This window comes from Oryzias melastigma, linkage group LG15, assembly GCF_002922805.2.
Source record: "Oryzias melastigma strain HK-1 linkage group LG15, ASM292280v2, whole genome shotgun sequence".
NCBI classification, from domain to species: domain Eukaryota; kingdom Metazoa; phylum Chordata; class Actinopteri; order Beloniformes; family Adrianichthyidae; genus Oryzias; species Oryzias melastigma.
Genome location: NC_050526.1, coordinates 24,150,771 through 24,176,848, shown reverse-complemented (window position 1 = coordinate 24,176,848; position 26,078 = coordinate 24,150,771). Strand labels below are relative to the sequence as shown.

Sequence of the window (26,078 nt, the reverse complement as noted above, 5' to 3'; positions counted from 1 at the left end):
CCGAGGTGGAGTGCTGGTGTCCTTGTTTCCAGCGCCCTCTCCATACGGACTCCAGAGTAATCAGTCAAAACACAAAGAGCAATCTATGATCACAGCTCATATTTCCCATCATTACTGAGGTTGATTATTGCCACAAAAATATGTATTCCTGCTGTGAAGCACAGGCTGCACTTTGATCAAATTGGCTTGGATTTCTTTGTGTTTGTGGTTCTCCTCGTATTTCATAATGTCCACTTGCATAAGCTTCATGGAGCATTGCTCATCTCTGTGGTATTTGTGATTATGTGTATTTGCGGTACGCTTTCTCCATATAAACACAGATTCATTCCTTCCTTTTCCAGCAATTACTCATTTTGGCAAGATTTGCTCCCCCAGAGCCTGATGGAAAGTGTTCTTTGTAGGTCAATTTAAGGAAACGCACGCTAATACATCGCATTTTAAATAAATGGGCATATGTTACAAATGATGAAAAACTGTTTACCTCTGTGGTCTGTATGAACAAGAAAGGTCGCACGACTCAGTAGTAGACTATTTGCTGCTACATGAGAATGTTGGACAATCCCTACAAGTCTTCTAAAGTTAACAACTTTTTTTTTTAATATTGCCTTAAATATTCACATCTTGAGTCAATTAGTCTTCCAACATGGCATTTGGACTGTGAATCAGTAATTAATGTAAGGATATCGTCTTGTGGCATTTTAGCATTATCTTTCTGCAGTCATTATTTCGACTTAACCGTCCCTTTTTTAGTGTTTGACATTATAGACCCGAGCTTTTTAAAATGTCGATGGCAACGGCTTGCTATTACATTCAAACTTCTTGTAGAGTTAATAGCTGAGAGAATTGCCACCAAAAAAAAAAGAGTATTTTGACATGTCCTCATGAACTGAAAATTCATCATTTTACTTTTACACGTTTAGATTGCTGAGAGTCAATCAACTGTTTCTGTACCCCGGTGTTCTTGTTTGCCATCATTTATTACATTCAGTTATTGTACATACAGTGTGTGCAGGGGTTCATAATTACACCAGCATCAGTCTAATTATATCTATGTTCAAGAGCGATCTGATTATTTCTCAGCGTGCTCCACGGATGACTGTGTGAACGCAACTGTGTGCCTGATTAACAAGTTGCTGAGTCAGCATGAACTGCAGAATAATGAATCACAGACTTCCAAATCTACAGTAAAGTGCTAAAAAACTCCAGAAACGATTTCTAATCAATTATCATCTACTTGTATCCAATTATTGTAAAAGGTGTGCTAATTATTCCTGCTGTTACCTTTTACTTAAGTAAGAAAAAAAAAACAGTTATGCTTTAAATCTGGTTAAAGCCAAGGTCAGCTTTAAACTTTTAACTCACACTTTGTAAAGTAAAATAGTAAAAATATTAAAATTAGAATAAATATCAAAACTAAACAGAAAAAGTGCATTACATTTGTAGTTTTTAATGCACCAAGTGGTAAATGCACAAATATTATTTTATTACATTTGCACTAATTTGCAGAAATACAACATATAATAATCATAAAAGGACTGGTCCTGTTCAATCTGATAGTCCTAATTAGTCATGATTAGCAAAGAGGAGAGGAACTGATGTATATAGATAAATGCTTGCTTTCCTTCGTGACACATTCTCATAAAAAGGCACTGAAGGTCAATATTTCTGTATATAATGAAGCTACCTAAAGCTGCAGGAAATATGACTAGTGCTACACGGAAAAGGGCAACTCGTTAATCTAGCTGCAGTGGGGGAGGAAGCCCGAGTTGTGAACTTAAATGTCTTTCACTAAGATGAGCATTTGAGATAAAATATGACAGCTTTTAAGGTCAGCCAGGTGGTTCACACTGTTGAATTTTGATAAGAACAGTCATTTTACAAAAGATGCTGACATGATTTTATACTGACTACAGAGGAGATGATTTGCAGAGTTCTGGTGGTCAGAAGAAGATGCAGGGTCAGTAGTGACGGAGGAGGACAAAAGAACAGACATTCAGAAATATTGTGAGCGGTTCAGTAAATAACAGATCAAAAATACTTCGTTTTGGGGGACGCGAGTGACCTTTGTAAAAACATCTTTGTCTTTCAGTTGAAAGGAGCTTGAAGATGCCTTTTTAGTCTGTGGGAAATGTTTGAGATTTCTTTGAAATAGCATTTAATCTTTGTGCTTACTTTTTTCTTCAAAACAAAAAACCTTAATGGTTGGAATCTCAGCTTTCTTTTACACAGAAACCTCCCAACAGGAACATTTCCTGTTCTGGGGACATTCCTATATACAGGATGTGGCTGGCTGCAGGAAAAAGGGAATGTTAATGGCCAACAGCCTTTTCTCTCTGGATAGCCAGCACCAAATTGCCTGGGAGCAAGGCCCTTAACCCTTACTTATACTGCTTTTTAGCAGCCACCAGCACAAGACTGATTGCAGTGCAGCTCCCTGGTGTGAGTGTACCTGTCCAGCCAAAGCAATGTAGGCCATTGCGAAATACATAATAAAAAGAGCTGTCAAAATATTCCCTGAGTTCACATTACACATGATATAAATAATACTAAAACAGTAGCAGTCCCGTCCTAGTAGCTGCCTGCCTTTCTGTGTGAAAGTGTGTACATGAGTGTGTTTGGAGTGAGGGAATTGTGAAAGAAAAGAAGTAACTTTGAGACAGTAGTAAACAGAAGTGTGAGGAGAATCGGCCTGTTGATTCTGAACTTCCAGGAAGTGGCCAAACAGTCCAACTTCTAATACCATGAAAAACATAAGCAGATTAACCCTTAAACCCAAACTGTCCTAAACCGTGTTCTCTGAAGCCAGTGAGTGAGAAAATTCCACCCTAGCTCACCAAATAAAAAACAGAAAAAGGTCAGTTTGATCAACAATAACAGCCTTTTGCAAGCAAATATTGTGTGTTCATACTCAGTCTTTGACACATATTTGGTTTAAACAGAGCAAAACTAAAGCATTTAGAGTTGAAAACATTTGTCCGCATGGGTACTTTTATCTAATGTGAATTTTAGTAGATTCTTTTTAACAGAAAATTTAGTCTTAAAGGTTGAAAGCTTTTTTTATGATACACAGAGAGGCGGATGTGCAATGAAAGAAATCTGAATGTGGCCAAAAAGTGTTGTTGGAATAAAAAAAACAAACAAACAAAAAAATCGGATCTACTGTACAGTACAGGGGTTTGCAGGGAGCAAATTTTCCTCCATTGTAAAAAGCTCAGGTTCAGCATAAACCTCAGAGATAAAGCAGAATTTTGATTTATGTTAGTGGAATTAAGATTATTCTCATCAAAAATATTTCAACAGCAGATGATAAAATCTTCTTTTTTCAGGATTTAAATTATAACCAAAAATCACAAGATTGGAAACAAAGACAGGATGCCTTTTTAAAAAAAAAAAAAAAAAAAAAGCTGCTTCTTCAACTTTTCACTGTAATCTTGATGTTTTGTAGCTCAGTGAGGAATAAAATGCTTAAATATATATTTATAATGTTTCTAAGGGGTGAGACATTAGTTTTACACTTCATCTATTTGGACTAATTAAAGCTGTGTCTTGATAGCTTAGCCAATAGACTTAAAAAAATCTCCCCTCTGATCCTTACTGTTCAACATTTATTTTTTTTTTATTTGTTTGTTTTTAACTGTAAAATAATATTATGTTGTTTGTACCAGATAATAACTTTGCCTGGTTAATAAAAATTCAGCTAAGCTTAATTAATCAATCAATCGAGGAGGCTCTTTAGCCCCGCCCCTCTCGCTGAGTCCTCCTTGGACAGGCGCGCGCGCGGTTCAGCTGTTGTTCCACGCGGACACACGCCTGAACTCTGAATGAGAGCGTCACCAGATTTACGTTGCATGTTTTTGTCCCAGGGCGGAACACCTTTCAACTCAAAGGTGAGCACAAAACTTATTAGTGTAACAACAACAAGAGCAGCAGGAGGAGGAGGAGGAGGAGGAGGAGGAGAGGAAGGCATGTCCAAACAGCAGATGGTCCGTTTGGGTTCTGTAGTAGTCAGATTATCCGTCCCAAGAAAATCCCCGCAGCAGCGTCTGCAGCGGGTCTGCAGGCCTCTATCAGCTGCGTTTATGGAATGAGATCCAGTCATGTTTAATTTTGTCTCTTTTTCAGAAAGATACATCCCCAACAAAATATATCACTCAGTCACTCACTCATCACAGTGAGGAACACGTGTCCAAATGCATTTAAGATCAATTTCTGGATTATACATATGTATTTGAATACATTATTGTTACCATAATTGAACCACCTATAGCTTATTAAAATATTATTATATTTTATTATTTAAGTACACTTTTAGTATTATTCCAGGAAACTGGTGCAGATTTTTTTTTTATGCTCATTTGCCTAATTAAGTTCTCACCTATGGAAGTGAGCTGTTAAAAGCTTTGCTTATTTTGTATTTTACACATTTAAAGAAGACAAATGGGGGAGAATTAGCCCTTAAGAAACATGTCTTACGGCTGCACAGTGGATGAATGTTCTATTTATTTTACTCGTCTTTAAATAAGCTTTCTTGAGTATTTTTTTTAAGGAACTTATATCTTGCATTTTTTTCTTCACTGCTTTACCACAGAGATGCATGGTCAATAAGACCCATTCTAATCGTATTTTATTCATGATTATGACATTTTTAATCCAAAAAAAAAAAAAAATCAAGAAAACAGGGAATTCTATGACAGTTTCTGCAGAGCGGTAATCGTTCATTAAATATGTTCTTATGAGTTATGGGCGGGACCATTCTATGTTTACACTCTGTGCCGCTAGCTTACAGCCTCTCAAACCCCCAACCAAACATTACTGATGCAACAAAAATGCTGAAAAATATTGAAGCAATCCAGCGGTACAGGTTTTAGCTAGATGCGAGCTTAGACGAGGAAAACAAATACGTACATGAATGGTTGTATCAGGGTGGAGCGCAGCAGGGAACTTGTGGAAGACATTGTATTTTCTACGTAGCAAATAAGCTTTTTTCAAACAACATTTTTTGTGTTCCCCTGATTCACAATTCTCAGAAATTAAATTTTAAGATCCTTTTTTTAATAGATGTGATCCATCATCAGAAAAATCCAGCAACAATATTTCTATTTTTTTTGGTGTTAAAAACACAATTTTCATCTAAGTGTGTCTTTAAAGACTTATTTTGCCTAATTTAGTTATGGAACCTGCATTTAAATGGAAGTGAGTTGATGGAGGCTTTGCTTATTTTGCGTTTTGCACATTAAATTAGACAAATAGGGGAGAATTAGCCCTAAGACAGGCTTGTAAATGTCCTACGGCTGCACGGTGGATGAATGTTCTATTTATTTTGCAGATGTTTTTTATTTTTTTTAAACTCATCTTGTAGTGCTTTCTCTGCTTTACCGCACAAACATACACAGCCTGAACCTATTGGTGCCATCTTTCAAAATACCAAACAATGAACACTGTGGACTTTACCACATGAGGGCAGCTGCTGATAAACGTATCGCCTCAAACAAAAATGAACAACCCACCGAGGTTAAGTCACGCTGAGAAATATGTGCTGCTGCTCGATCAGACCTAATTTATCCCATGGTCGTATTATTTCAGCCATTAGACTCCAGAAAGCACCTCGCGGTAGCCGCTCTTGGGCACTTTTTTTCATTTGATGTACGAAACAAAGACCAAACAATTGAGGGTTGTGAGAAGGCTCATTTAATGACCATATTTGAAATGTGAAGTGGTTGACCTTTGGCATCGTTGGGGGCTTTAATAGTGGGCTCTGGCTTTAAGTTTTTCATGGAACAGATGCTCATCAGTGTTTTGCAGAAACTGATTAGCAGGGGATCTGCATAGCTACCCAGGGAGCACGGATGATGAGTCCAGCAGCAACTGCGGCCAGCAGGCTGGTGGAGTTTGGTGAATTACTCCTCAAGTGGCTCCACAGTGACTTTGGTGGCTTACCTCTAATGCAGCGGCACCATGCTGTTCATAGAACACAGAAAATGAAATAGATTTTCCAATTTTGAAGCTCACATGCTGATTTCACAGTAAATACATTTTGCATTATCAAATAATTTTCCTGATCCATCATCGCAAATCTTAGAGGTCAGTTTTATTGACTCCTTTTGAAGAAGATAGCTTATCGTTCAGAGATATTTACTACGGTAATCCTGATGTGCAAACTGCACTAACACATCTTTTGATACAAAAACATATTAAAGATCACAATGACAATTAAAAAGTAAAAACAGATAATACAAAAAAACATCAAATTTTAGAGATCAAAACAAAATTCCAGAAACAAAAACACCATTCCAGTAAAAATAAAAATAAAAATAAAATGAAATAAAAGTGAAACATTTAATTTCCAGAAATCAAAATGAAATGTTGAAAAATAAAAAAAACAATAGGAAATTAAAAAAAAAAAGATAGCTACTATTGGACATTGCTGATTGGATGATGACATTTGATGCTTGACCTTTTTGCTTCTTCAGTGTTTACTCACTTACAAAAGTTTAATGATTAGTATGAAGCAAAGCAATGTCCCAGAGTACCTATCTTTTCCAGTTTCTTCTTTTGTTTCACTTTTTTTAAGATCTCCTTTTGATTTCTAGAAGCATTTTATTTGTATTTCATTTTTTCTTTTTTTGTTTGGAGTTGTGTTTTGGTCTCAGGAATACTGTTCTAATTTTTTAAATGTAAAATTATTTTGTTTTTGCTTATTTGTTTTCCTTTTTAATAGCCGTTGTGATCTTTAAACTTTTTTTGCGTCCAGTGATTTGTTGATATGTTTGCACTTCAGAGCCATCGTAATTTACAGATGATGTCAGTTGACCCGATTCTGTCGTAATAGATTTTCCAAATTCATAATTTGATGATATCAGAAATGACTTTAACAGTGAATGGAAGGATGTTGAAATTTGTGCAGGTGTGTTTGTGTTCCCTTTTATGTGACTATACTTGGATATCATCTGGTGTCTTTAGAGTATTTGATTCAATTCTTAGAAAATATTAGGCAGATATGCCACCTTGTACAATACATAAATAAAAAACAAAGTGTTAATCTAAACAGGAAATTACTATTTTAAATTACTAAAACTCTTCACTGACATATCCCTTACATCTGTTGGTAAATATATTTTAAAATGTTTTGTTTGTGTGTTTGTACAGCTGTACTTTTAAAACATATAAAGATATAGGGATTGTTGATTTATAACAAGTTTGGTTTGAGGAAGAAAAAGTCTTTAGTGTAGTTTCTAAATTTATTCCACTTCATTTAGCATGCAGTCCAAATATAAACTTCTGAGAAGTCATCTGTATTCCCTGAGCAGGCAAAAAAGTACAATGCACTCAATACAGCACAATAGCAAACAGCAGCAGCAGAATCCAGACAAGTCAGTAGCTGTCAGGGTCGGAGAACTTCAGAACCAAGAAGATGATGAGAAATTAGCATATGAAAGGAAAGATGGGATGAATTATCCCAACAATGTTTGCTTGAATTTACAACTGTGTATCCTCATTCTTGCATGAGTGCCATTGTACTGTAACTGGTAACAACATCTCACTCAGGAGGCCTCATCTCCATCAATGTCTGTGTGTATTGCAGTGTCAGCTTAATAAGCCAAACTTGACTTCTCTGAAGAAATCAAATAATTCAGCCTTTCTCATTAGATGGTATATTTCTTGCAGACAATTTTACAAGTGACCTACTTTTGATCAAGCTTAACTTAACGGGCTGTTTTATTAAATGAAAGACCTGTGAATTTTTACCAGTTTGCATATTATTCTAATTCCTTGTTTTGAATCAATGTTCCAGTCGCTGCAACATGTTTTATCTGGTGTCATAAACAGTAATTTCCATGCAACCCAACAGTTTGATGTGATAATGTGTAGTGACCTGCTGCTGCTTCTCCGACGGATCAGCCGTGTGAGGATTTTCAGTCTTCCATTGATCCAATGCCCTCTGCACACCTTTGCGATTGCATGCTTTAATTATGGATTCTGCTGAAGTCTATTTATAGAGCTAGTTTGTGTGTGATGATAATGACTTAACATGATTCTGAACCGCTGACCCTTTTATTCTATTTGTTTGTCATTTTAATGCAAAACCCACAAAGCAACCTTCAATGTCAGATAGTCTTTTATAAATGAATCTACGTTTTGATACTAATGTAAATAATGACAATGATTAAATGTCACATGAGCACATGCAACTACTGCTTGTCTGAAGCAGTGTATCCAGTGCAATATTTCCAATGATCCAATGCATATCTGAATGTTTAACTGAGGTCCCTTTACATTTTTAGGGTAATGATTTGACTCAGAAGTGGTGGCTCTCATTAGTAAGGTTGGGCATGGAAATTCAGTAGGAACCATTACGATTTGTGCGGTACTACCGAAACCCAAAGAAGCTGCTGCTATTGGTTCTTCATTTGGGTGCTTAGTTTCAGTGAAGGTCTATTTGTCTTAGGACATGTCAATCACTTCTACTCTGTTTAGTATGTTGTAGTTCTAGCCAATCTTCTGCCCTTTCTGCAACAGTGGGCAGGCTCACATAAGACTGCTGACGGGGCAAGCACGATCAGTGGGTAAAATACTCATCCAATACGAGTATTTTGTCCAGAACTTCCATCCATTTTAATTTCAACCCTCTGGAGCCGTGGGGTTACCAGAGCTCACCCTGGCAACTGTTGGGCGAAGGCAGGATCCACTCTGGAAAGATCGGCAGTCTGTCACACCGCTGCGGTTCTCTGCCTGCAGCCAGCCAGCCTCCCGGAGTTCAACAGAGCTTGCTACGGCAGACAGCTGTCTGTCTGCCGTAGCAAGAGCCGCTGAGGGGAGCAGGGGCAGCCTGCTTGGGTCTCCTGAACCGTAGTGTTTTTCTTATTTTTGTTGAGACAATACTTTGTCTTAACCATGCGTCAATATGTGACAACTTGGGAATAAGAATGTGTTGTTTTGGGAAGATGTAGGCATTATTTTTTCTTACTGAAGAACCGAAATTGGCACTGAATAGGAACTGAAACCAATACAAAAACTCTTTGGCACTGGAACCGAATAAAACCCAATTGGTGCCCAACCCTATACTTATTAGCAGTTCATTGTTGTGTGTGGTAGATGCGAATGGGACTCCAGTTTCTTGATCAAAGTTTTCAAAACAGGATGGTATATGGGACACTGGAAATGTCTTAAACCAACACTTTTGTTGATGTTTCTCAATTTCACATAGATGTGTGTTGAATATTCTGACTTAAAACTGTACGGCTGGATAGTTCCAATATTGTTCGTTATTTATTTTTTTTTTGCACCAGTAATGCTATATTGGGGGTGTGAGAGGCTGTAAGCTTTTAGAAGACCGAACAGAGAGTTTTGAACAACTGGGAGGAGAACTGCAGGGGGCCAAAAACTACGTTCTAGAAAGCAATTCATTTTAAATTTACTTTGGCAAAATCAGAATAAACATGGTTAAAAGACCACTGGGAATGCTTTTAAAATAGCTCAAATGATTGGAGTGGAAAGGACATTGTAGTTTCTCAGTTTTTTTCCCTTTCTCCTTGGTCTCAATCCTTCAACTTCTTTCTCCTTGTCTTGGTTTTCACCAATGTCCTGCTGGAATAACTGCAGTTTCTGAGGTCAGTGTTTTGTGACTCAGTTGAAGGTGAAAGTCAAACATGAAATGTTGGTCAGCGTGAGTGAGTTTGCTCCACACCTCAATATTCAGGTATATGCCCTCCTTGATATGTACCATAAATTGTACACATCAGTGCAGTCTCCCAATACAACTCTCTAATACATTAAGCGTGATATAATCCAACGGTTGGATAGTGCTTTTCATTTATTTATCTTTTTTTTTTTTGCCACGCCTTTGAGGTAATCAGCTCATAAATAACCTGAATTTGCAGCTAGAACTGAACTCTATGAAAAGTCTTCTAGATCCACTTTTTAGGTGCTAGAAAACATAAATCTGTAGTTCTATAATCTTTTACAAAGACTGAACTCATTTTCAGCTGTTTTTAAAAACTTTAGAAGTTGTTTGTCATTCCTTACCCACTTTAAGGCAACAAGGATGTTTTGTCTTTTTACAAGGTCCTATTTGGCATACATCACATTATAACTTATACAGGCAGGTACATTTGATGCTAAGAAAATTCTTGCATTCTGCTGTTGTCACTGGCCTTCATCTCCAACATATGTCTTTCCTCGCAGGTGGTTGTGGTCTGTCAAGAGTTTTCAGTTTGTCCCTTTGGGGCTTGGCAGTTGCGCACAGAGGATTTCTGGAGCTTTTTTACTGAAAGCGCTGCCTGCTGATAGTGACAGTGATAAGTGAGCCGACAGTGAACCAAAACAGTAAAGTTACAGGTTGTAAAAGCAGGAAATGTTAAAATGCGTTGCAGACCTGGAGGGAGACAGCTGCAGCACATATAGCAGCTTTTAGAATTCAAGTCTTTGATAGTATAAACATATTGATTTAACAAAGTTTCAATGCAAAAATTATAAATATGGTTCTTTGGTACCTGAATGAAACAATATTATACAGATTTTTAACTCATTGCATGTTTTATCCATCACAGCAGTAATGTGTGTTTTTATTTCATGTCATGACTTGTATTCCTCATCAAAAAGCAACTATATGTTTATGATCCATAGTCTTGGAAGTTTTAACTTTCTTTTTTACGGTTATACATTATACATATATGTCACCTGTTTGATGTCATAGCATTCTTGGTGACGTTTGTCACTGCTTGCACTCAGAAAACTACTATTGTAGCCGACTAGCCGTGTTTTGGATTAGGTCTTTAATAACTGTAATTGCAGATAAAGTCCCTCTTACAATTCTGTTGATATTAACATTCTATTTTCAGAGCTTTGTTAGTTATCACTATCCAGATGTTTGGATCAGCCCATGCGAGTTGATCATTGGGCAGAGTTTTTCTTCCATTGAGCCTCTGCTACTTTGTTGTTTTATCTGGTGTGCACATATAAAAAGGGCCTGGGGGAGAAAGACAATGCTTTCTGCTTTAACTCATCTTCCCGCCTGTCACTGAGGTATCAGGCACCAGCGGGGGAGAGTGGATATTTTTCCCGACATTGTCGTTCCCTGTAGAAACTTTGGAAGACTGAGGCTTCTGTGACACACTTGGTGGTCAGCAACGCTGCGTGAGATTATACCATGTTTTGTAGCTGCAAGTATTTATAATGTTTTGAATAAAGATTTAATCTAAAAATGTGGGGTGATGTTTTAAAGCACTTTTGATACATTTTGCATGTTTAAATCAAACTACTTCTTATTTTTTCTTTCTTAGGGATGGACTTCGTGGAGGATCGGGAGCAAAGGAACACATGACAACTAATTTATCAACTTGATTAAGTTTCTGTTGTTAGTTTCAGAAAAATGAAGATGGGGGAGTCATTATTTAATTTGATTGTCATGTTTATGGCTGTCCGTCTCATAAAATGCCAAACCCTTTGTGAGAGGCAGGCGTCACTGGAATGGCACCCTCAAAAACACACAATCCAAGTTAACTGGACTCTGATCGTAAATATTTGTAGGAGTGCATCGGAATGTTGGAGTTCTCATGGGGGAGACGAACTGAGTAACCAGTCCTCCAACTTCCCACAGATATGCCCGCTTCAACTGCAATACGGAGACAAGCTGCTGATGTCTGCTGATGAAACATTCAAGTCATACGGCATCAAACTTCTCAACGTGTCAAAAGACAGTTTTGAAAGTTGTTCCACAAATGGAGATCTCTTGTTCCCCCACAGTTTAAAGGAAAGCGAGCAAGTTGAGGCTAAGTGGATCACACCAGGTCGTCATTACTTCATTGCTGTTCATGAAGGTGATGCACAGCTGTGCCAGCTTGGTTTGAGGCTCAGTGTGTCTGTTAAAACACATCTATGCCAGGCTTCTCCACTACTCCGCCTTTGCTCGGGTAATGGTGTTTGCCAGACAAGTTTTTTGGAAGAGGCATACCACTGTCAGTGCCACCACCATTACTCTGGGAGATTTTGTGAGAAGTTTGATGCTTGTTTGGACAATCCTTGTGAAAACAAAGGAATCTGCTTAAGTAATGGGTCTACAGACCCAAATAAAAGGACGTATAAATGTCTTTGCCCTCCTTATTTTACAGGTAAGAATAGCTGGTACAATTTTAAAAGTTTTGATAAAATATGTTATTTTTTTATTAAAATAGTAGAGTTTAGATGTTGACAGTATATGATTTTTACAATATTAAGGCACAATTGACAGCTGTAAATTAGTTGTAAATGTTTGTGCATGAACTTAACTTGCTTGTGTATCTGAGTATTCATCTCTGTTGTGTGTTTTAGGACCAAACTGCTCAGAAATAGTCGGGAAGACGAATTGTGTCAGAGTATGTGAGAATGGGACATGCGTTCAGATGTCGCCCACTTCCTTTAAATGCATCTGTGGTGGTGGAGTCTCTGGTAAGCAGTGTATTTTTTTCAACTTGTTTTAAGTGAAATAGGCCATAAATGGATTATGAGTCACAGAGACCACAGTGTAACCCTTCCCTCTGAACATTTGAAAGTCCCAAAAATTCTTAGAAATACCTTGCACATCAAAGAGGGACAAAAAAAAAAAATCAGTTTCCTCTGAGTTTCTATTTCATCTACCTCAAAGGAGAAACCATCTTTGGAAACTATCAATACCACAAAAGTAATAAATCTTATAAAGATCCACATCCCACGAGTCATAAACTTCATTGTAATATACAGAGCATCCACAGTAAGTCAAACACTTTAAATCACAACTACTGATGTGCCACTGTAAAACACCTCAGGTAAAGTGCTTCCTAACTGAGCGTGTCGGCGTTAATAAACAAAGGATTACAACAGTCTGTTCAAATATAATTTGCAATGTATTGTTCCTTGGCGTTATCATGCACATGCACCTCTGAACAAACCATTCGTTATGGCCTGCATAGACTGGATAGGCTGATGCTTATGAGCGAAAACAGGATAATACTGGAGCATCGCTGCATCAATCATGATTAATCCTCATTCACTTCATTACGGCAACTCAACATAATCACACACATGGTTTCTAGGACCTGGATACTCTTCAAGCTGCCCTGGATACCACTATCTGCAGGAACAGCAAGCCTGCAATGAACTTTCTGGAATAAGCCCTCCAGGTGGTTCTTTACATTGATTCATTGTTTTGTCTGCAGCACACTTTGTCTTGGCAGCATTTTTGAAGCATTGTAGTGTTTTTTCTTTTCTTTTCTTTTCTTTTCAGTCCAACTCATGCTTTCAGCTTATTATTTTTGGAGATATGGTTTCAAGGTTGCTTGCACCATTCTTTGGCATCCTTTTATTCAAGACCAGATTAGGGCAGTGCAGTGAAGAAATGATGTTTTTTTCTTGTACTAAACCAAGACCCAACGGATAGAATGTGATAGATGCCATTTGTTTGTCTGTCTGTTGAATTGACTTGGAGAGGTGGTAAAGTACGGGTGAAAGAAAAAGTCGTATAATTAGGTGTGTTTGAATCACAAATTGCAGCATAGTTAAAGGGGAAAAGTGTGATTTTTGGTGGAGAAGGATCTTGTAAAGTGGTGTTTTTCAACTTCTTTGGAACCAAGGTACACTATCTCCTTGACAAAAATAACATGGCATACCAGCAACAACAACAACAAAAAAAAAATGTAGAAAGTAATTTTCACATATATTTTTTGTAATACTTGAGGGACAAAAAGTTTGACGTTTTTAACTAAAGTTGGTGACAATTTGCCAAAGTAGTTTTTCCACTCCAATTTATTAAAATGCAATTTCAGGTAACCTCACTCAAAATAAATAAGATGGAATTCTTTCTATACTTTTTTTTTTTTTTTTAAGATTTTTTTTATGTTTGTGAATGAGCAAAAAATAGTCTCAGTTTAGTTTAAATGTGTCTGTTGGCCACTTCACTTTAATGCTGTTTCTTTGATCCTATATTTTTACTTATATTTAAGCTTAACTTCCAGTTTTTCAAAAGTGAATGAAGTCTGAAACTGAATTTGTCCTTCAATGCAGATATTGTTAGAAACCAGCTGTTTCTTTTACAAAGATGACTTGACCAAACACTGGAATCTCTGACTGTAATTCCTTTGTTCTCCAACACAAACCTTAAAGGAGAACTAAACTGTTTCCTGCTTTCATCAAGAAGCTTTGCAAACTGCTAGAATGGATGTTTACCTTTGTTGTGCTTCATCACAGTTAACAGTAGCACAGTGAGAGACGCTTTCACATCATGCCAATGCATTATGGGAGATGTAGTGAAAGCAGTGGTGCTGATGTCAGACTGACTCTGTGCTTCATTATTTTATTAGCTTTTTACATGGTCTGACACCGGATTTCACAGGAGGCTACTAGTGGTGCACGGATGATCCATGATCCATATAGATCACTAGTCTTGGTTCTGTACAGATGTGTGTCTCGATTGAGCCGTCATTCGTGCGTTCACATTGATTGTGATTTGCGCATCAAATTTGTGTCCTCAACCTTTGTTTAAACATGCGTCAAAGTTGCTGCTTAACACTTGTCCAAAAGTGTATTTAGAAAGCTAAAGGTCCCGCTGCGTGTGGGAGGAGCTACCTTCAAATGTTTTTCTTCTTATTAAAGACACGGAAGATGTTGGTGCATTTATTTTGAAATACTCCATAAATGCGTTGGCAAACTACTCAGTGTGAAACCAGAATCTTTTTTGATGAACACAAAGCTGATAATCTGATGATGTTGAATGTGTTTAGATCCATGGAAATGAATAACTTCCCACAAAATACAGCTGACCCTAGCTCGCAGCACATTGATTGAAAAACAGTGTTGTAGATGATAACTCAGTTTACTTGTGTTACTGCAAATAAGGTTAATACAATCTGTAAAGCTTTTCTTACATGTTTGGAAAAATAAACTTAATAAAAAAGACCTTGTTTTTTAATCCATTCATCTATTTTCCAAATTTGCTGAATCCCCTCCGGAGCCTCAGGGTTACTAGAGCCTATCCTAGCTACTATTGGGCCAAAGATCTGTCTCAGAGCCTTGTATCTTAAATTTAGTATAGAGTACTTTAATGTGTCTGACTGGAGGCTAAGTCTCTAAAACTATTTTTTTTAATTGAAAAATAAGGCTTTTTGCAATCATGTCTGTGTCCATGCAATACAGTCTTAAAGCCGGCAGTTTTAAGTTATTAAAAGAAAAAAAAGTTATTATAACTAAACTCATAAGTAGCAAATGTATACCTTTTTTTTGTTTGTTTGTTTCGCTGTGTAACATTTAATTAACTGATTCCAAATGCATTGTTGAGTGAATAGACTTATTTGGATGTGTTTGCATAGTCATGGTGTCCTGTTGTCCTATCAGCTTCTTGGGAGTTCTTTGGAGCTTGTGCTTCTTCCACCTCCTTGCTGCAGTTGGCTCATTAATCAAGTGGAAGTTAGTGGCTGCCTCAGTGCTGGCTGCCCTCATAGGCCAAAGCCTATGTGCACAGAATAATGAGTGGAACTCATGGGATGCTTCAAATGAGATTTTCTTTTGAATAGATTTTCCTCTGCACTACTTCTGGAGTATTTGTTCTAAGGTAATACCATTGTCAAAGGGCAATTTTCAGTTAGTAAAAGGCACTAATTCTTTTGCATTTGTCTGGAGTAATGGCAGATTTAGAAAGTTTAATGTTTACAGGACATGTAGTTCTTTAGTTATAGACACATATTTGATCTTTTTGAATGTATTTTACTGGGATGTGTTTTATAAATCTTCATAAATTGTGATGGAGACATACAGATTAAAAAGAAATCATTGTGTAGATGCTGTTTAGCCATATTGTAAAATACTTTTATACTGCTAAAATGATATATTTTATACTTAATGAGTATGACAAATTGAGATTTTTAAATTGGTCCAGCTTTTTGTGAACCAGTTCTGAAATGAGCTGAGGCAAACGTGAAACCTGAAGTTGCCTGCTCAAAGATTGATGCCCACAGAGGAAGCAGCGATGAGCCTCTGGGACATGAGCACTTGTATCAGCAGGGGGATTAAAGGAAATATGCAAAGACAGTCACTGGAAAGATAAATGTGTAGGCACCATGTGAAGAACACAAAAAATGAAAACCCTCACTGGGGACTAACATCAAATTTTATTCACCTTGAACTTGCAGTGAATTCAGTCTAATTTTATCCTTTGCACACAATGTCGCTGCAGCATTACCCTGCCTGTGGTTAAGCTGCGGCAGGTTTAAGTGTTGTGGTCTCACAACATTTATTAAAAAAAAAAAAAAAAGAAGCTACTGGCTGCAGCTTAGTTGAAAATTACTTTATCTGAAAATGCTTACAGTATGAAAAGATCTGCAGCACTGACTACTTACTTAACAGTTCAGTGAGAATCCTCTGTGAAAATCATTTGTATACCTTTGTGATGACTTTTATTTTATTACTGTGTTCAGTACAGGCGTATTGATTTATTTTTCATTTGGTGTGCATACACAATCAAATGGTAATCTGGTCTTTCAATCCAGTCTAAGCGTTTTCAGCCTGGAGTCATTTTAACACATGACTGCAAACACAACAGCAGTTTAAAAAAAAACAAAAAAAAACAAAAAAAAAAAAACACAGTGGTACTGAACACTAAAATAAATGTTAGGGTACTTAGATAGGATTGTAAAATGAAACAAAACAGTACATACGTTGGTTCTTTAAGTTTGCAAGTATCTTTTTTGCAAATATGTCAAAGGTATAAAATCCATAGTAAACATAACACATCATGGAGCAAGAGCAACAAAACCAACATTCATATTTAGATCAAAAATAACTCAGAGATAGTTTTGTGGAGAAAAAAACAAAACCTTAAACATAATGGCCAATAATAAAAAAGCAACCTGCAACATTCAACTTGTAAAAGTTGTGTTGTACCAATACAAGAACAAATGAACCCTTTTACACTAGCTTTATCTTTAGCGTTTACATTCTTTGGACTACCGTAACTCTTCAACGTATTCATAATTAATGTAATTCCAGTAGAAAATAAAGCAGAGAAAATCAGCGTTAAGGTGAAATACAACCCTTTATGGCAGTGAAGTGTTTAACGCCTGGTTCACACTGGATGCGGAAGAGCCGCGAAGCGGCGTGGAACGGAGATTACTTCCATTCTGTGCTCTTGTTAACCTATAGTGTGGTTCACACCAGGCGCGGATCGCTGCGGTCCTCCACGGAAGGCTCACGCTGTGCAGCGGATTGTTTCAGCGTCTGGTCTATTTTATGTGTGAGCCGAGAGCGATCTGCGTCAATTTTGGCAGGAAGTTACATCAAAGATTCATGAGAAAATCTGGTTTATTTTTAAAATATAAGCAACTTTTCCCAATTAAACACTGCAATTGACAAATGCGATCATGTTTTTTGTATCTAAACAGACTGTAGAGATGAAAATAGACATACAACCACATACACACACATACACAAACAGATCAATGTAGTGGCCGACTCCGGAGCGGGGCGTGGGGCTGGGTTTTGAGTGTAAAAGCACAACAAGATAGAGGCAGAGAGCAGTTCTTCTTAGCAGAAACATGAGGTAATATTTTTAGGTTATTATTTTACCCATGATGGCAAAAACAAACAAACAAAAAAAGAAGCTCTAGTAGAAGCGACTGTCGAAAAATTGCGCCTCTGGTGTGAATTGCAGGAGAAAGCGGACACTGCGCACACTCCGCTTCCGCGTCCAGCGTAAGCCTTGGATGTAAATCTGCTGATTCTACCGTGGAGAAAAGCGCCTTTACACCGTTTTGCAACACTTTTACGTTAGTGATGTGTTGGAAAATTTTTTCTGGATCAAAATTAGCTGATTCATGTTGATTACGTTTACATTTGAGGAGTTACGGTATGTCAAAGAATGTGTTATTTAGGCATTGCTGGCAACCTCACCAGTGTTAAAGGGGTTAATATACAACACAAGTATGAAACTTTAACAGTTTTAACTGAGAAAAATCTGTGTTTAGAATGTTAACACACACCCCTGTATTGTGTGGTTGAAATGGTTAAAAAAAATATGCTGTTAAAAAAACAACATTAAGCATCATCTTAGGATTTACAGAATTGTGACAAGAAATAAAACCATCATTTTATGTTATATTCAGGTAAATATTGATTCATATCCCCTTCATAGTGTAGTTTTAATTTTCAAAATGATGCTAAGATAAGTGGAGTCCTAGTACGTTGTGAATTTGCAATATACAACGTGAAGGGGTTTAAAACTGTATGAATATGTGTATATGTATAATGCATTTTATTATATTCCCCACAAGTGTGTCTCCAAGATAATCAATGAGCCACACCAGTCCCTCTGTTCTCCATGCTTTTTTGTTTGCTTATTTGTGGCATCAGTCGTGTCATTTACTGCATAATTTGTTTGTTTTGAAGTTTTTCTTTTTTTCTAGAATAAAAGTTGACAAATATCAAGTACTGTAGAAAACACATCAGTTGACAGTTGTACATTATGGCTTCAGCACATTGCAGCCCGAATGAAATGCAGTAATCTTTTGTTGTCGGTTTTGCAGGCCCTCCCTGTGAGAAGACGAAAGCCCCCTGTGACCCAAATCCATGCAGAGAGGGTGGTGCATGCGCAGAGAGCCCCAAAGGATTTGTATGTCATTGCTGTGAAAAATCTGGGGGCCTGCACTGCAGCACAAGGGTTGACTTTGAGTGCTTGTCATATTCATGTTAGGGCAAACAAATTTGCTCTGCAGGGGTGCATGTGAGGACTTCATTCTTCTCATTTGTTTTATCGCAGTGGGATATAAACACAAAATGGCATCTTGAAAATTAATAGTCTTGAAACCAGATCAAACAGCTTCATTCTGAAGGTTCAGACTGCAATTATTATTTGCTGCAGAAGATGAGCTGAGGAATCGAGAGCCTACTTCTTTTAGCTTTTTGATTGAATGACCCTGTACATATTTAAGTGCCAGCCTGAAATAGTTCTCATCAAAACATCTTTTTTTTCCTAGATGCCTGGCGCAATTTTCACCTTTAACTTGCAATGTTGCAATTTGCAGGGGCAGTAGTTTTCTTTCTTTTTTTTTTTTTAATACTCCAGAGGATACGATTGGAGCAATACAGTAGTACCCCTAATTGCTTTTCTATATAACCTTTGCTTTGTTCATTACATGTGCAATACATTGTTGGCTTCCACAACAGATCTTATATCACTAGAGCAAAGTGGATTAAAAAAAAGACTTTCCCTAAAATGATCAAGTTTATAGCTGATGCTGAATACGAATATTTTTACTCCAAGTTGGAATAAAAACAAATTGTCAATTGTCTATATATATATATATATATATATATATTCTCCTTCTTAAACTAATCTTACATGGATTAATATTCTAAAAATAATAATAAAAAAATCCCTGGTTAGTTCACAGATATGTACTTCTAAAAGTTAATAGAAAACCTTAGTCATCTAACAGTTGTTCTAACCTCTTTGGAAGGGGTTAAACGCTTTTTTAATATCAATTTCATGGCAGTTTTGCTAAATTCTTGCAACTGCATTTTTCTATTAAAGTAAACACATATAATTAGAAAAGCACATTGAACAACAAAAAATTAAGGATTAATTATAAGAAAATTTAAAAATTATAGAAAGTGATTTTAAAATATATATGTATGGTTGCAAAATAATAACTTTTATCTCCATACACATACAAAAAGGTGTGTAATATGTTAAGTTAAAGACAAGGGACTCTGGTTTTATGGCAGACATTGAACCTATGTGGAAGCTGCTTTTTTAACAGTCAAAGTGATGCATCTCTGCATTTTTGCTTTAATTGCTTTTTTCTTTTTTTTGCTTTTAGTAACTCTTTCAGTGATTGCACTATGATATAACAGCTACATAGTAGACTAGCAGCAGTATTGTAAAACTAAAGACCCTTCTATAATTATTTTAATTTAAATTTTGTTGTAGTATCATTAATAGATTTTGTTATATTACAGACTAATGTTTTTTGATTATTATTATTATTTTTACTTAAAGCTAAGATGAAATGTTCTTGATTAAACATAAGTTTAAACCCATTTCAGATCATTGTATATGTCTGGTGTTTTCAGCTGTCTTTTCTTATTTCTAGAAAAGAATTTGCTTGTAGAATTTGAAGCACAATTTCTTTGTGCTGAACTTTTCTTGATAATACTTTTGACATAGGAGATTTGATAGACCTTCTGTATGATCTACCCTTGATTCAGCTGACCTAATTTGCCTTTCTGTGCAGGCCTCTGAGTGCGTTTGTGCAGATGGTACCGTGGTCCCTGAATGCAGGAGGCAGCAGGACGCGTGCACCCCATCGCCATGCTTGAACAACGGCACCTGTGTGTCCAAGGGAACGGATTACGTCTGCAGGTGAAACAGGACACTAATCTAATGGGGTCAGTCTGAAAGGCCCTGCTCACATCTGGCATTAACATGCATTTGCAGTGACTTGAACACTAGTGGACATTTAGCTGCGCCTAAGCAGCCATGCACCTAACACGCATGACTTATGCATTGAGATTCAATAGCTCAGACTATATTCAGGCTGATTAGCAGACTGCATGTTCTCATATGCTTGGTCACATTAGAGGCAGAACTGCACAAACAACATGCCTTTCTCCCCTGCATCTATTTTAGTTTTTACGTGTCTGTGGATAGCCTAAAGACTTTCCCGTCTTGCAGCTATAGCATTATAAGCAATACGTCATCAAATGATTTATCAGTTATATTTAAAAATAGTTTCTTACATAATTTAGTTTGTCGGTTTTCTGTAACACACACCTTTATTGTTGCCCAGTGATATATTGCGTCTCAAAAGTCTATTTAAAAAAAAAAAAAAGTATTTATTCTCCAACAGTTGGAACATTCAACAGTTTCAGTGTAGTTTTTGAGAACATTATTTCAAGTTTTGTGTTGTACTCAGACACAGACTTGTAAAACGTCACTCATGCTTCCATTGTCTTTTAGAATGGAGGAGGGATTCTTCTGGCTGCTCTCATAAACTGTAGGGGTTTCATTTGGTTTAATTGTGCTGTCATGGACTCTACCTTTTACATGCTTAGTGAGGTCGGCACGGTTTGGGATGTAGATTTTTTCAAGTTCATTAATTTTTCTGTACTATCATTCCTGACCTTCGGATAATTTTCTGTGGCCTCTATGGATGTTGTGAGTTATCGTTATGTCTAGCTTTGGAATTATTACTATTACTTTAATTTTCCAGTTTGATTCCATTTGAAACTGCAGTTTTACTGTGACTGTAAATGAACTCTGCTTTATTAGACTTGTGTTCACACGTCTAAATTCTTTAAAACGGGACATTTATAAAAATCTGCTCTACATACCTCCTGTCAATTAAGTTATCAAGGGCTGAACACTTATTTTTCACTTAGAATTTTTTTTTGTTACATTTCTTTTCATGAACACTCCAATGGAAAATTGTGCTTTTAACTTGTTCTTGTGATATTTTTTATGATGGAAGACATAAATTGAGAGAATTAAGCTCAAAATTGCATTTTTCTATTCAAATTGTAAATCAGGAGCAGACAAAAAAAATTATTTGTGACTTAAAAAAAAACACACTGGGTGACCCACAAACTCACGTGTTAGGTGATATCTAATGAACTACTGCCGTTCTGCAGAAAATATGGCCTATAATTTTTTGTTGTTTTGTTTTTTCTTATTTTGAAAAAAAAAAAAAAAAACAAGAAAAAAAAACAGTATAATAAAAATTTTAAGACCACTGTTAACACATCAAAAGATGATATTAGAGTGGGTTTTTAAGTTTATCTGTGTTTTATTTTTACAAAAATAAACCCTTTCCAATTTATTTCGATTTTATTGCACACACATATACGAATGCACTGAATAAAAAATAGAGAATGAAATTTAACCAGTCAGTATGGCTGTTTTCTTCTTTTCTTTTTCTTGTTTATCCAATATGGACAAAAGCATTGCTTTGAAGTCATTTGTACCCATTTGTTGAGTATTTTAATAAAGTGAAGTTTTTAAAATTGACTGATCAAAACCCATAATAATAATAATAATGATAATAATAATTTTAGAGGAAGAGCAGTATTTGATTTTACTATTTCTGTTTTTAAAATTGAGCTATAGGAAAGTGCATAAAAACATGCACTTTTTATTTTTGGTGAGGGTTAACAGCAGACAATCAGAGTGAAGGCCGGATCGTTTTAGCCAATTTGCAAGAATTTACCTTCTTTAAAAGGATGACTGTGCTCAAAGCTTCAAAAGCAGATGGGACATTGTCATCTTGAAGGAGTGGTTTCAGCTTTGAGAGTATAGTTTTGATGGTTTTGATGCCCTCTTGAAAATGTGTATTTTTTCTTTCCATGCTTATTGCTAAAAGCAGCTGTGTTTTTTTAAAACATTTTTGCTATATTTTGTAAAACACAAAATTGAAATGGTCGTGACTCAGTACTGTGGTTTGAGCTTTATGAACATGCCTTTTCTTCACTTTAAATTATGTGTTTATAGTTTTTTCTTATTATTTGTACCATCGTATCCTGTATGTATTCATTTAAATTGTATTTTATTATAAATGCTAAAATATTTTTTTGAAATTTTGCAGTATGAAAACTACACTTTTAAATAAAAAAGAAAAAAGAAAAGAAAAACCTTTAACAACTTGCATTTATTATGTCAGACCTTTGATAAAATCTAATGTAGCTAGTATTTTCTGATGGAATCTCATCTTTCCTGATGTGCTTAGTTCACCCACTTAACAATCCAGGTCAAGGGAGAGTGTGAAAACCTCTTTTAATCAGTTCTGTGTCACAATAAGTTCAGGTGGTAAACTAAATTACAGTCCCGTTTGTCTTATTAGGGAAACAATGGCGTGTGGCCCTGGTGCTTATGGTTCAGGATGAATTGATTTTGATGACACTGACCTCCTCTCAACAGATGTCTGAGTGGCTTTTCTGGAAGAAACTGTGAAGAAATAATTGACTACTGCAGGCTGCTCAATATCATCTGCCTAAATGAGGGATTGTGCTTGAGTGTAATTGGCGGACATCAGGTGGGTAATTCAGTCTTTTTAGGTGCGAGGAAACACTCGACAAAAATGACATGCCGCATTTTTGAATGAGGGCTTCAGATGTGAACAATAAAACCCAATGTTGGTTCACTTACAAGAACAGCACTGCTTACAGTAAATACTTTGTTTCAGTAAAAGTAAAATAGAGAATTCATCTATTTATTTATTGACTTATATCATGAAGGCAAGTTGATAGCCACTTTCTTTTTTATTGAATTACAATCTAATTTAGCACAAAGTGCAGCAACTGTACTGGTTCACTGCACAGAACCAAAACAAAAAAAGGTTTCATAAAATGTTTGACTATGCTTTTCTCTCCTCTTTCCCATAAATCTGTAAGAAAAATAACATTTTTTTTTTTACGTGTCTTTTTGGATATAAAAAATGCATTTTCCTCTTTTTCTTTCATATCTGAAATTATTTCTTGTACTTTTTCTTAAGCAGAATTGCAATTTAAAGGGCTTTACTGACCAGAGGCAAAGCGTTGAAATAAAATCCAGAATAATAAAATAACAGCTCAGAAGAAACTGCAGTAAAAATGAAGGAGAATAACATTAAACGAAACCAAAAAGAGACTAAAAAGAGCCTACTTAAACAAACATGCATGAAGACCAATTAGTTAAACATACACTTTTAAGTTAGTTTTAGGTTTCTATGACAAAGCTTTAATTGTGTATATTTCTAGATTGTAAATAACTGAGAACTTTATTAAACCTCATGACGTTTTGAGGGATAGTAGGATATTTTATGCAGGAAAAAATATGAGCTATTCATGTGGATAACAGAAATTATTTTACACATGAAAAAAGCTGTACACAAAAAAACAGTTTTGTAGCAGATAGATTTGACTGTATTTACTGTGTTACTGTATTTTATTAGTTACTAAAACATGAATAAAGTGAAAAATCTAAACTCTAAAGCTGTGTAATTGTTTGTTTTATGTGCATCAGTGAACTAATTGAATTTGTTTTTATTAGAAAATCAGTTAATATTTTAAGATCTAATTACTTTTTGCTTTGTAAAGGATTCTGTAAGATCCAAAGCAAACAGAAGCATCTGTTGCACACATATGTGATGAGCTTTTTGATTTGGTTAAGAAGATGTTTTATCCTTGTTTAATAATTATCCTTAAAAAAAAGAAAAATAAATCTTTGAATAAAATAAACATTAGAGATTAGTGCTTAGAACATTTTCTGAGAGCAGTAATTCAAATCTATCCCATTAATCATTCTATACTCTGTCACTCTGACAAAATGTCTTTTTGCATTTCTCCATTTTCATAAATGTTTCCCTTTTTTTTAGGATCTAAACCTATAATGCTCCTGATAATTTCAGTCTTTTCCATTAAATCTTCAAGGATGGTTCTCATCTAATACCTGCTTTTATATACTTTGTCTTAAGTGCTCAGAATGGGTTAGGCATGATTAAAAGCTGTTACTTCTTTTTGCTTTCTGTTTTATACTTTCTTCTCTTTTGTCTTTTTTATATCTTACAAAATAGGAAATAAAGATTTGCTGCTAGTTTGTGCTTTTACCATGCATGCATTTTCAAATGCTAGATCACTTTAAATTTTAATCGAAACTTATACAGTTATCACTTTTTAGGTAAGAAAATATATTTTTTTTTTCTTGTTAAGTAATTTCGGATTTTCTCTAATCTATCAGTCGACAGTTCATGTCTTCATTTGTGTTTAATTTGTCCACCAAATCCTCATAAGTAGAAACTCTGTCTTTGAAGACAGAAAATGATTTGTTCTTTCCTTTTGACTTCACAAAACATTTTCCCATGCCGTTTTATTGCAAGGAAGGGGTATAAATCATGTGGAGACAAGTAGATTTAACATTTAGGTGTCAAAGTAAATGCATGTGTTATTTCTAAGGGCATTCTGTCATTACTGAGAAACAACCTTTTTTATTTGAGGGCAGCACCAGTATTTATTCACTTGTGCCTACAGTAGAAAGCTGCCAGATCACGTAAAAAAAGAAAGTCAGAAACGTTCAAAGTCAGAGTTTAATGTGAATCTGTTATGCAGTGTTCAGCTGCTGCAGAGAAAAAGTTGGAACCAATAGCAAATAAACAAAAGGCACAAGGTTTTGTTTTCCTGCACTGCCATTCCAGTATACATTGTTATGCATAATGCATTACCGGATCATGTGATAATATGCTGTATGCCTGCAGTGCGTTTGTGGTTCAGGATGGATTGGAGAGTTTTGTCAATATGTTGGTGATGCCTGTGCAATGCAAACAAACAACTGTTTGAATGGAGCCACATGCATCACAACGAGTCAACCAGCATCTCCACCACAGTACACCTGTAAATGTCTACCTGGTTTCAAAGGTGAGAAGGTTTCCCTTCAGTATTAGCTTACCAGTCACTCTTTATCCCTGTTTTGCTGTATTGTGGTTCATTGTATGCTAAAGCTTGTATGAGATTTGAAGAGTGTGAGTATTAAATCCTGCTAATGTGTATCTGTGCATGTGCAATGTACAGGTAAAGCAAGGTTAAGAAAGAGGCACATAGTGGATGAGCACAATATTTTGTCCAAAAACTATTCACCTGTTCTAAACCTTAACTAAGGTGCACCAAAGCAATCCATCAAATAGTATTTTTTGTATTTTAATGTGTAGGAATTAAATCAAATGCCCAAACCAGAAAAGGAGATTAATTTAAACAAAAATAAGTAGTTGTGTCTGATATGACTTTGGTGCCTCCTGCATCAGTTGAATTTTTTAATGAAATTAAGTTTAGTTTGATCAGCAGAAAATTTAATTTCCTTTTTTTTTTAGATTAAGTTAAGAACCTTAAAACATGTTTGTGGAAAAGTTGTTTTCTCTCTCGTGCAGTTTCTGGGGTAACAGTGCACTATAAGAATACCAGCGGGCTGATGCAGACAGCTCTCTGACAGGTGCAGCTGCTGGCTTCTCTCGAACTGCAGAGAGGAGGAGTGCACCCAGAGAAGTGAGTGCTGCAGGAGCCAGTGCTGGGGTTTTGTCTTCAGAATCTGTGCTGCAAATCAGTGTGGCTTTTTGAAGAAT

The 26,078-nt window shown here is 36.0% G+C and overlaps 1 protein-coding gene across 1 annotated transcript in view; it reads left to right on the top strand.

The window, feature by feature from the left end:
- Window positions 1-1,894: 1,894 nt before the first annotated feature.
- Window positions 1,895-26,078, top strand: part of LOC112161618 (eyes shut homolog) — a 97,288-nt gene continuing 73,104 nt past the window's right edge. The window contains exons 1-7 of the mRNA XM_024296895.2: window positions 1,895-3,887; window positions 11,280-11,816; window positions 12,307-12,423; window positions 18,522-18,607; window positions 20,232-20,359; window positions 22,910-23,024; window positions 25,221-25,380. Of these exons, the coding sequence (XP_024152663.2) occupies window positions 11,369-11,816; window positions 12,307-12,423; window positions 18,522-18,607; window positions 20,232-20,359; window positions 22,910-23,024; window positions 25,221-25,380 (1,054 nt within the window). The 5' untranslated portion in view covers window positions 1,895-3,887; window positions 11,280-11,368. The remainder of the gene's footprint in view (window positions 3,888-11,279; window positions 11,817-12,306; window positions 12,424-18,521; window positions 18,608-20,231; window positions 20,360-22,909; window positions 23,025-25,220; window positions 25,381-26,078) is intronic.